General features: G+C 45.3%; 1 protein-coding gene across 4 annotated transcripts in view; it reads left to right on the top strand.

Annotated features, from left to right (window-relative positions):
- The first annotated feature begins 311 nt into the window (after positions 1-311).
- sae1 (SUMO1 activating enzyme subunit 1) overlaps positions 312-11185 on the top strand; it is a 15404-nt gene continuing 4530 nt past the window's right edge. The window contains exons 1-7 of one of the 4 annotated variants that reach the window (XM_023966767.2): positions 312-385; positions 4386-4497; positions 4896-5069; positions 8583-8728; positions 8836-8938; positions 9061-9166; positions 10839-10983. In XM_023966767.2, coding sequence (XP_023822535.1) covers positions 381-385; positions 4386-4497; positions 4896-5069; positions 8583-8728; positions 8836-8938; positions 9061-9166; positions 10839-10983 — 791 coding nt within the window. In that variant the 5' untranslated portion in view covers positions 312-380. The other 3 variants (XM_070434071.1, XM_023966766.2, XM_023966768.2) reach the window with 3 other exon arrangements.

The raw sequence follows: 11185 nt of genomic DNA, 5'->3' as shown, positions 1-11185 counted from the left end.
AGCACTGCATGTGAAAATTTAATAAATACATTTCTTCCACTGTTACATTTTTGTTGGTAGGCCCATGCTATGATGGTATCAGTGGAGGCTCCTCAGGGGAGGAAGGGGATGACCATCCTCAGTGAATTTTATCAAAATATATATTTTTAAACATTTAAAAAGTTATACTTTTTAGATAAAACTATACTAAATATAATCACGTCACTAAATAATTTATTAAAACACTATTTTGCAAAGAAAATCTACAGTAACCTCAACAGCACTCTGTAGGGTAGAGCCATGGTGTAGCCCGAGGACAGCTAGTTTCCGTCCTCCTCTGGGTACATTGACTTCCATTCAAAACCTAGGAGGCTCATGGTTCTAGCACTGCACTGCATAAAATGTGGTGAGTAGTTGACTCAATGAGAGAGAATGACAGTAGTTGAACAAATTTCTTCCAAAATGAAGGAGAAGCAAGAGAGAGAGTAATTTTTTTCACTTACTTAGCTAGAAAATGCTAGCTAGTTTAGTTTAGCCTACTGAAACACCCTGCTCAAACAGAGGGATGCTATGTTACCTAGCTGGCTATGACTTTCCAAAACAACACTGGAACTCTTCCAAGTCAAGGTAAGCTTTTGGTTTTTCAAATGTATTGCCACCGGGGCCTGCCGGTGTAACTGCTTGCTGACTACACTGTAACGTTACTGCATGAGTGTAGCGGGTTTACTAACGCGTTAGTTCTATTAGCTATGCTGACTATGACGTTACTTTAGCTTATATGGTGGCAACAATGTAGGGTTCGGCTTGAAAAGGTTTTTTCGCCTGGTCACAGGTGTGTTGTGCATTGAAGTACATATCTCCCGGGTGGCGCAGTGGTCTAGGGCACTGCATCGCAGTGCTAGCTGCGCCACCAGAGTCTCTCGGTTCGCGCCCAGGCTTGGCTGGGTTCGCGCCCAGGCTCTGTCGCAGCCGGCCGCAACCGGGAGATCCGTGGGGCGACGCACAATTGGCATAGCGTCGTCCGTGTTAGGGAGGGTTTGGCCGGTAGGGATATCCTTGTCTCAGTATGTAAAAAAAAAATGTAATAAAATGTATGCACTCTACTGTAAGTCGCTCTGGATAAGAGCGTCTGCTCTTGGCCGGTAGGGATATCCTTGTCTCAGTATGTAAATAAAAATAAAAATGTAATAAAAATGTATGCATTTTACTGTAAGTCGCTCTGGATAAGAGCGTCTGCTAAATGACTAAAATGTAAATGTAAATAAGCGAAGGGAAGAGGTGAGAGGAGGAGAGCGCATGGATGTGAGGAGGAGTACGATGTGGCTGCTATGAAAGTGAACTGTGTTTACGCATTATCAGCAGTGTATTCATTCCGCCGATTCTGCTGAAACTTTTCTTAAACGGAAGCAAACTGGACAAAATGGGTATAAGCATACCTGAATTTGTCCAATAGWAACTATTGTTTGCTACTGTTGGACTAATGATTACACCCTATATCAGCTAGATGCAGGCAAGAGTGTGCAAGGCGATATTGAATGTCACGTCTGTCCATGTGTCACTGTCTTTTACCTCAAATTTGTCTCTCGACCTGTGTGCATCTACGTTGTAAACTGTCATTCATAGGCTAGATTGTAGCAACCGCATGATGGGTATAGGGAAAACCATGTATTAGACTAAACATATCGCTGTTACATTGAACTGGGGGAATGGAATATGAATGACAGTCATCCAATATGCTTTAATAGAAATAAGGCCATGCTCATGAAAAAAAATYGTCCTCCCTCATCTTAAATGGCACTGATCGCCACTGGCTGGTATGCATATGTCTTACAGTGAGAGAAAAACATAATCAGGAGATGGCCAATTCTTTTGATAAAGTCACTAAATGGTAGTACATCCATGTGATGCATGCATACTAACCGAAGTCTTGCAGGTATTTACATGGTTTTGTGCATGTGCCAGGTGATAGAAATCTCAAAGGCAGTACCATCACTCTAAAAGGTCGGGTGAATAATACTGTCCTGTGGATATTTTTTTATCTCAAATTTCTACCCGAATAAGTACCAACCGCACATACAAGTTCAAATGCAATTTTATTAAACATTCTGGCTTGTAAAGAAACGTTCCAAGTTTTTGCAGTGCTTTAATTCAGACTGTGTTTGCAGAAAGCTTGCCTGACGACTCAAACTGCATTTTTACGCTGCTCTATGTTCGCTACAGAAGAAATAATGTCCGTGGGCGTGGCGTAGCGTTTGGGTAGCCAGGTAAGCAGAAAGCTGGTATCACAATCTGATCTATTAGGCAACTAAATTATATACTTCTCAACAGATGTCTTGAAAGCTCTGGTCTGATAAGGCCCCTAATAACTGACACAGGGTCATATATTTGTTCACCCCCCAGTAATGTGTAYTGGTTGGGGAGGCAAGATGGCGTGTATGCTCGAATGGTTGCCGGACTTGGAGATGGAGTCAGGGGAACCCATTGAGGTCGGTAAGAAGACGGTCAGAGAAAAAATATGAAAACATTTTCATTTCTGCTGTCCAGAGGGAGCGTGCGCTCCGCACCACGTGACTGGGGAGAAGAACTGTGACTTGCGTTCCTCTCCGGAAAACAGGGTGCCATTGAAGGAGTGATAACTGGAGTGCCGTTAAGTGTTGAGGAGGGTCAACTGAAGTTGAAGATTCCTGGTGTCAGTAACGCTCACCGTTTGGTGCGACGCAGATCCTGTGGAGTGCGTAGTGAAACAGAGTAGACACTGTCTGTACTACTGAGTTTTGATGCAGAGTTTTTACCAGATAAATTCAAGTTAGGATGTGTCAGTTATATCGGGAGAGATTTTGTCCCGAACAGTGTGTAGGAGAGAGATTCCTAGATATGAGAAGTGTGCAGGAGGACATAAGACAAAGGAATGTGTAGTATCGGTGGAAAAGGTTGTGTGTGTGTGTCAACTTTTAGGGGTACCCATGGTGCTGGAGATCAGAGGTGTCTGTTGAGAGAAAGGCAGGTTGAGGTTGCCAGGATCAGAGTAGTGCAGAGTAGTAGAGGAAGATGGGTCCACTCTTACGGAAAACGATTACAGTCAGAGTGTAGTATAACTGCAGTATGCTGCCAGTACTGTGTCCAAAAGAACACTTTTACTGCAGTAATTTTGCAGTGTAACTGCAGTTAGAGTGCACTATGCAGTACACATCGCAATTACTTTGTCCAAAGTACCACAGTCGACTGCAGTTACTGCACTTATACTGCAGTTTCAAAACTGCAATTTTTTTTGGTAAGGGCAGGGTGAGGAATCCTAAGAGGATCCCTGTGAGTAGGACGAGGTCAATAGAGAGTGATAGGAATAACATGTGCTTCAGTAAGGTTGTTTTTTTTGGCGTTCATAGCCATGGTTGTCAACTGTATGGCAGGAATGGAATGTAAATCACAGAGGATAGATGTTGTGGTGGCAGCTGTAGAGAAGCACTTGGGCGTACAAGATTTTACTGCAGAAGAGTTACAGGGTGTTTGAACGACAGTGTCCCGTACTCCCAGTCTGCTGGCCTGGTGCAGGATCAGATAGGACCAAAGTAATGGAATAGTGATTAGGTTTTAATGGGTGTAGGGTTAGTAGGTAGGGGAWTTTTTTCACAAAGTTTAATGAATTCACACTACAGAATAGTAAGCTGATACACAGACAATACAGTAGGTGGCGGCATGCGCCTTTAACATTTGTTTGCGGACCGCCATAATACCAAAGAAGAAGACAACGTCATCATCCAGCGTCCGTTCAAATCAGCGATAGCGGTACTCTCCCCGAATCTAAAAAGGGAAATATTAATCCCATTACTGTTAAACTAGACAAATAAACCAGTTTGAGATGATAGACATGATTGAGAAGGAGGAATCTATCATTAGCGAGGAAGAAGCGGCTCAGTATGACCGGCAGATCCGACTATGGGGTCTGGATGCACAAAAGAGGTAGCTATTAGCTAACGTTAGCGTCCATTGTCTCTGTAGGTAGATAACCTATTATTTGTCAGTACTAAATACAAATGCATTAAATGTCAAATTTGAACTATGCACACACTTGGCCATGATATACAGTCTTTACAATGTTTCTCAATCCATTCCTGGGGTGCACAATTTGCATTGGCCCAGCGCTAACACAGCTGGTTCAACTCTCCAACTAACGTTAGCCAGCTAATCACCAATACCTTGAATCAGATATGCTCGTACTGGGCTAAAACAAATATGCACTCCCTGATCCCACAGCAAGAATGGATTGGAAAACACTGCAAATGTTTATGTTTACATAACTTATCAATCTGCACAAAGCATGCATGTTTTGTCTTGAAGGCTTTCCACCCCATATTGTATGATGGAGCCACATAGCTAATAAAGGTGTTGGTAATCTGCTTCTGTTCCAGGCTGCGGGGGTCTCGTGTGCTCCTGGTGGGCCTCAGGGGCCTGGGGGCTGAGGTGGCCAAAAATCTAATCCTGGCTGGAGTGAAGGGGCTGACCCTGCTGGACCACGAACAGGTACAGACCACAATACACAAAGTGTATGTGTGGGGGGGGGGGGTGTAACAGGTGTAAAATAAACACCTGAAACTAGATCCAATACATACTGGTCTTGATGAGAAGGAAAAACTGTTGGGGGAGGTTCTCTTTTGCACTGTCCAACCAATCCAGTAAATGTGTAGGAGGAGTTAAGATGGAGTATTACCTTGTTACCATCCAAAAGTGGAAGTTGCGTCAAAGGCTCTTTCCATTCCCCCTGAAAACCGGAACATCCGGTTGTTGGGGACTCGGCAGAGGCTAGGTGAGAGGGAACCTTCTGAAGTAGGCTAATGGTGGGATGAAACACTGAGAAAATTACAGGAGAATATAAATACATTTTACAAACCACTAACTATTTCTGCTCTCTTTCTTCCCAGGTGACAGAGGAGTCATGCCGGGCCCAGTTTCTGATTCCAGTGACTGCTCAGGGCCAGAACCGAGCCCAGGCCTCCCTGGAGCGAGCCCAGTACCTCAACCCCATGGTGGAGGTGAAGGCAGACACAGACAGGGTGGAGACCAAACCAGACAAATTCTTCCTTCAATTTGAGGCAGTGAGTACAGTAGTGCAGGGCTGGCCTATTGTCAAGATTACTTTTGTTCATTATTTTCTGTTACCCTAAATGGCCACTAGATGGTGCATTTACACCATACGTCTTACTACATGTTGCTCTGGGCAGCAGACCAATACCAGTATAGCACCTGTTTTGCACAGATTTTTTTTCTCTTCTGCAGATTTAAGCAGTTTCTTTGTTGTATTTTTTCACCCCTTTTTTCTCCCCAATTTCGTGGTATCCAATTGGTAGTAGTTACAGTCTCATCGCTGCAACTCCCGTATGGACTCGGGAGAGGCGAAGGTAGAGAGCCATGTGTCCAACCTGGAAGCCATCCGCACCAATGTGTCAGAGGAAACACCATACACCTGGCAACCACCATACACCTGGCGACCGTGTCAGCGTGCCCTGCGCCCAGTCGCTAGTGCGCAATGAGACTGTCGGCCTAACCTGGACGACGCTGGGCCAATTGTGCGCCGCCCCATGGGCCTCCCGGTCGCGGCCGGCTGCGACAGAGCCTGGACTCGAACCCAGAATCTCTAGTAGCACAGCTAGCACTGTGATGCAGTGTCTTAGACCACTGCGCATCTCGGGAGGCCGATTTTAAGCTGTTTTTCACTGATGATGAGTTCCATTGCATGTAGTTACACTTTGTTCACAAAAGGAATCTTTCTTTGTAGAACTTGGTGATAAGTGCTCCCGAGCGGCGCAGAGGTCTAAGGTACTGCATCTCATAGTCAGATGAACTCTCATAGTCAGATGAACTCATGGATACCATTTTTATTTCATCCAATAGGAAGGAAGTTCTAGGTAGTTTTGTGAGCCAATGCTAACTAGCGTTAGCGCAATKACTGGACGTCTATGGTATCTACTCTACTAGCATGCTAGCAGTTACCATAGACTTCCAGTCATTGCGCTTACTCTAGTTAGCAACTTCCTTCAAACTGCACTYAGACATACAAATAGTATCCACAAGTTCATCTGACTCTGGGGAAGTAGATAAATGGGTTTATGATGCATGTACATATTATTTATAAATTGACGGAGTGAGGGAATTGACAGGTGCCAGTAGGGGGGAAAAAATAACATAAAAAAATAAAGACACTCGAGCTAGGAGATAAATACGTTTATCTAACTTATGTCTGTACAGCTAACAAGTAGAAACGTAGCTTTTCTGTGGCGTTTGGTTCCAGACACACTGAAAAGCAAGCTGTCTGATGTGCTCTGCTCTCAATCATATAGTGTTGGGGTTTTGAAGAGACTCCTCATCAGATACTCATGGATTTTCAAAGCGCAAACAAGCAGCTTCCCCAGTCTGTCTGTGGTGGAGAAACGGCGGAAGCGTCCCGGGGGGAGTGCTAATGGAAGTTCAGCAGGAGGGGGAGACGAAATGGGCTGTGCTGTAGACTGCTAGCCTTTTTTATCTGCTAGCTATGGATATGTCTTGTCTGTGTGGCGCAGCACTGGGAAACTGGAACTGGTTTAAATTTGCTGGAATGCATGACAAGGGACTGCTCTTTTTAGTCACCCTGTTTTGGGATTGATATGTCTGGATTATAGCTTTGATCCCGAGAGAGTTTGTAGGTGTTTTTGTCTTTTTAGAGATCATTTGAGGCAACAATTCACACCCACAACAAACAAACTTACTCGTTTACTTCACTCAGAACACTGGTATACTCTCCCTATTCTCACTCATGTACTCTCATTGAGTCTGTCATAACCACTCATTCTCTGCATGTCTGTCACTTCACTGCTCCCTTCACCTCCTACTAGACCCATTCTCCGTTAGGTTCCATTGTACAGATAAGCTAAACACCCCCCCCCCATTTTCCTCGCTTCCTTTTCACTCCCTCGCCTCTCAAACAATCCMGCTCAGTGTCCCTCTTCACAAAGCCCTTGCCGGAGGCCATCGAGAGGAGGCRTTCAAGCTGCACGCCTCCTTCAAAAGGAGGGAGGCTCTGTGGACAGACAGACAGACAGACAGGCTGGCCAGGCTGTTAAAAGTCCTTGTCCCTGCCAGTACCAGCACTCCCAGTTCCCTCTGCCAATCCCATCTAATGAACTGCAGCAGTAACCCAACATGTCCAGCCAGGGTCTCCCTCAGTGTCTGTCACCACAACAGAGGGCTTGCCTTTTTTGTAGCCGGCAACTAAAGCCAATAGGACTTCTATAATAGTCTGTAAGGGCCTCCCTTCCACCATAAGACCGTCTTCATATGAAGTTGAGGTGTGTGGTTCAAGGAAGATCTCCGGTCCATTTTTCAGGCATCAAGCACCCAGCTTTGATGATTAGTTTATCAGTCTTCATTAGCTAAGGGCAAAGCAATTAAAAACAACTTCAACCATGCAGTAACATGTCAATCAGCTGCCCTTGGTAAAACACTGGTAAAACACTGTAGTGAATTCAATGCTGGCACCTCCCAACATTGTGGTACTTTGTGTTCCGGGAGGGACCAGCGTGTACATTGCAGGGATGCCACAGACAGATGCCCGTCAGCTGCCAGACAGCCCCTTATCTCTAGCCAAGTGTGGAGTGTGCTGGGTTTGGTCTGGAGGATAAGATGGACCCAGCCCGCGGGTCAGTTTTTTTATTAAGGCCAATCTTCTGTTCCCCACCCTGTTCAGATAGAACACACTGGCCAAAACAAACTAGTCGATTCTTCGACAGAATAACAGATTTTGTTTACTTGAACATGTTTTGTGTCAGAAGGACGGGGTGTCTGTTGTGTCACACAAGTCTAAGATCACCATGCGCAATGCCAAGTGTCGGCTGTAGTGGCGTAAAGCTCGCCGCCATTGAACTCTGTAGCAGTGGAAACGCGTTCTCTGGAGTGATAAAWCACGCTTCACCATCTGGCAGTCCAACGAACAAATCTGGGTTTGGTGGATGCCGAGAGAACTCTASCTGCCCCAATGCATAGTGCTAACTGTAAAGTTTGGTGGAGGAGGAATAATCGTCTGGGGCTGTTTTTCATGGTACGGGCTAGGCCCCTTAGTTCCAGTGAAGGGAAATCTTAATGCTACAGCATACAATGACATTCTAGATGATTCTGTGCTTCCAACTTTGTGGCACTTTCCTGTTTCAGCATGACATTGCCCCCGTGCACAAAGCAAGGTCCACACAGAAATGGTTTATCGAGATCGGTGTCAATGAACTGGCCTGCACATAGCCCTGACCTCAAMCCCATCACACAGSTTTGGGATGAATTGAAACGCAGACTTCGAGCCAAGCCTAATCGCCCAACATCAGTGCCCGACCTCACTAATGCTCTTGTGGAAGCAAGTCCCCTTCAGCAATGTTCCAACATCTCGTAGAAAGCCTTCACAGAAGAGTGGAGGCTGTTCTAGCAGCAAAGGGGGGACCAACTCCATATTAATGCTCATGATTTTGGAATGAGATGTTCAATGAGCAGGTGTCCACATACTTTTGGTCATGCGGTGTAATGAGCACCATGGGAGTTGTAGTTTTAGCTGCTCTCTCTGACTTTGTCCTCCCCTCCCTTGTTCCTCTCAGGTGTGTCTGACAGGTTGCTCGAGGGATCTGATGGTGCGCGTGGACCAACTCTGTGCCCAGCACAACATCAAGGTCTTCTGTGGCGATGTCTTTGGTTACCACGGATACATGTTCTCCGACCTTGGCCAGGAGCACAACTATGTTGAGTGAGTGTTGTGTGTGATTGTCGAGTGTCTGTTTAATTTACTTGTCTTGATTTAATCCTCAGTTATACTTATGCTCATCTGTCCCATGTTTTGATGCCCCCGTCCAGGGAGAAGCCCAAAGTAGTCAAGCCCAAAACAGACGAGTCCAATGATGGACCTGAGGCCAAGAAACCAAAGGTTGACCCCAATGAGACCACCATGATCAAAAAGGTGAGCGTTGTATAAAAATAGCTCAATTAGTGTTTTATCAATGTAATGAATGTTCTCCTCCTCCATATCTAATGACGGCATGTTCCTTGCCCTTTGGCACTCTCTCTATCCCAACTGAACAGACGGCCAGCTTCTGCTCCTTGAAAGTGGCTCTGGAAATGGATTGGACCAATGAGAAGGCCAAGAGCAGCCTGAAGCGCACCCCCGTGGACTACTTCCTGCTACACGGTACCTGCGCCTCAATAATTCCACAAAGCCATTGGATATAAATATCTATTTGATAAAAGAGAGTTAGATCACTAACTGGCTGCCATCACATCATTTTTTTTTTGTCATAAGAAACAGTGAAGCTATAGATTGATGCCCTCTACACGTGAGCGCCTGCAGCTCCAATGATATCGCCCACCACCTTACCCCCCCCCTTCCTGTTTTGGTTGTTGTAGTGTTGCACCCTGTTCCTTCTAGTCTGATATGGTCCCTTTATTAGCCTTCAGCTGGCTTCATAGACCGTCTTAACATGGCTCTGTTTCCATCACATCCATGGCCAGTCGTGTGTGACTTTAGAACAGAGAGACAAACCGCTAGGCACCACACTACCCCCGCAAGGCTGGCAACTCTATCCTGCCCCTGTTGTTTGGCTAATATTAATATAACAGCCGGAAAGGAAAGAAGCTGTTCTTTTGTTTGTTTTTGTCGTTTTCAGAGCTGTCCTACAGCATTTGTGTTTCTATAATTAGGTCTAGACGTTGTGGTATCTCTCGACTGAGCTGTTCTTGAGGAAGTGGTGCTTCCTCTGTTACAGCTCCTCTGGGGGTCAGGGGTGGGGGGTTAGCTTACTGTATGCAACCATAACACCTCTGGAGGAATGGAAGGCAGCACAGGCGTGGGGGGCACAGGACTGTGTTCCATCAACTTTGATTTAGTCAATGTAATTTGAATGTGTTGTTTTTGGTTCATCCCTGTTTGAATCTAATCAAGAATGTTCCAGACTACTCTCTTAAGACAATGTTTACTTTGCACAGATGTCTTTGTACACTTACATATTGTGCCAGGTTGAGATAATTCAATGGGTGAGAGAATATTTAGTTGAGGGTGATGATTCATGTGATGGTGATTTATGCATTTATTTTATTTTTTTGCGAGCGTGCGAGGTGTCATTCTAGTGGAAATAGCCGTGGGCGTACTGGGCTCCATGATGTGTTTGATGGACAGCTAAAGAGAGGAAGTTCTGACACCTGTTTTAACACTGAGGGGGTGAGTAGAGCTGCCAGGCTTAAAGGGGGGTTTAGAATCTAAAACGTCTCCGTTGCAACGGTACGTCCATCTCTCCCCTTTTTATTATTTCCCTTTTAGTAATATTCCGACTCCAAACCACATCCTGCTCATATTGACACATCTGCCCACGGTCTCACACAGGATGGGTGTAGTACTAGTGGCGCGTGCTGACAGGACAAGGACATGAGTCATAGATGTCTGATCACGGCCCTGTCAAACTGATCAAAAACTGCTCTTCATTCAAAGCCATTATCAGATGAAGAGTTTTGTTGGCGCAACACTTGTGGTGCGTTGATTGCCACTGTCAATCGTCTGTGGTACAACACAGATAAAGATCTGATTGCACACTGTTTCCACAAGATGATCAGTATGTAATTGGAAGTATTTCCATTTTTCTGTACTTTTTTTTTTGCCAGCCAGTGTCATTCCAGCAAGTGATAGAATCACAACTCCACCAACATTTCCTTAGTAACATATTCTGTGTCGTATGGAAACGTAGCTCAGTATATGAAGCAATGTAACCCATAAAATCAGAGCTTCCTCTGTGTGTCTTCTATGGTTTCCAGCACTTCTCCACCACTCGTTCTATTGTTCTCTCCGTTTGTTCCTCTCTTCTTTCCCACAGTACTGCTGAAGTTCCGTACAGACAAAGGTCGCGACCCCCACCCAGAAAGCTTTGAGGCAGATGCCATGCTCCTGAGACAGATCCGGGATGATGTCCTGGAGGCCATGGGGCTGAGTAGCGAGCTGCTACCTCACGACTTCGTCAGGTGACTGGCTCAATTCAACCCAGATTTCACCAGATGGTGCATCACTTGACAGCCGTTCACATATTAAGCTGGACTGTTAGTAATACAGTGCAGTCGGAAAGTATTCAGACCCCTTGACTATTTCCACATTTAGTTATGTTACAGCCTTATTCTAAAATGGAATAAATCAATCTACACACAATACTCCATAATGACAAAGCAA

The sequence above is a fragment of the Salvelinus sp. IW2-2015 genome, linkage group LG22, assembly GCF_002910315.2.
Source record: "Salvelinus sp. IW2-2015 linkage group LG22, ASM291031v2, whole genome shotgun sequence".
In the NCBI taxonomy this organism is placed as follows: Eukaryota; Metazoa; Chordata; class Actinopteri; order Salmoniformes; family Salmonidae; genus Salvelinus; species Salvelinus sp. IW2-2015.
The sequence above is the reverse complement of the archived record's forward strand: the minus strand, read 5'-3'. Positions and strand labels throughout refer to the sequence as shown.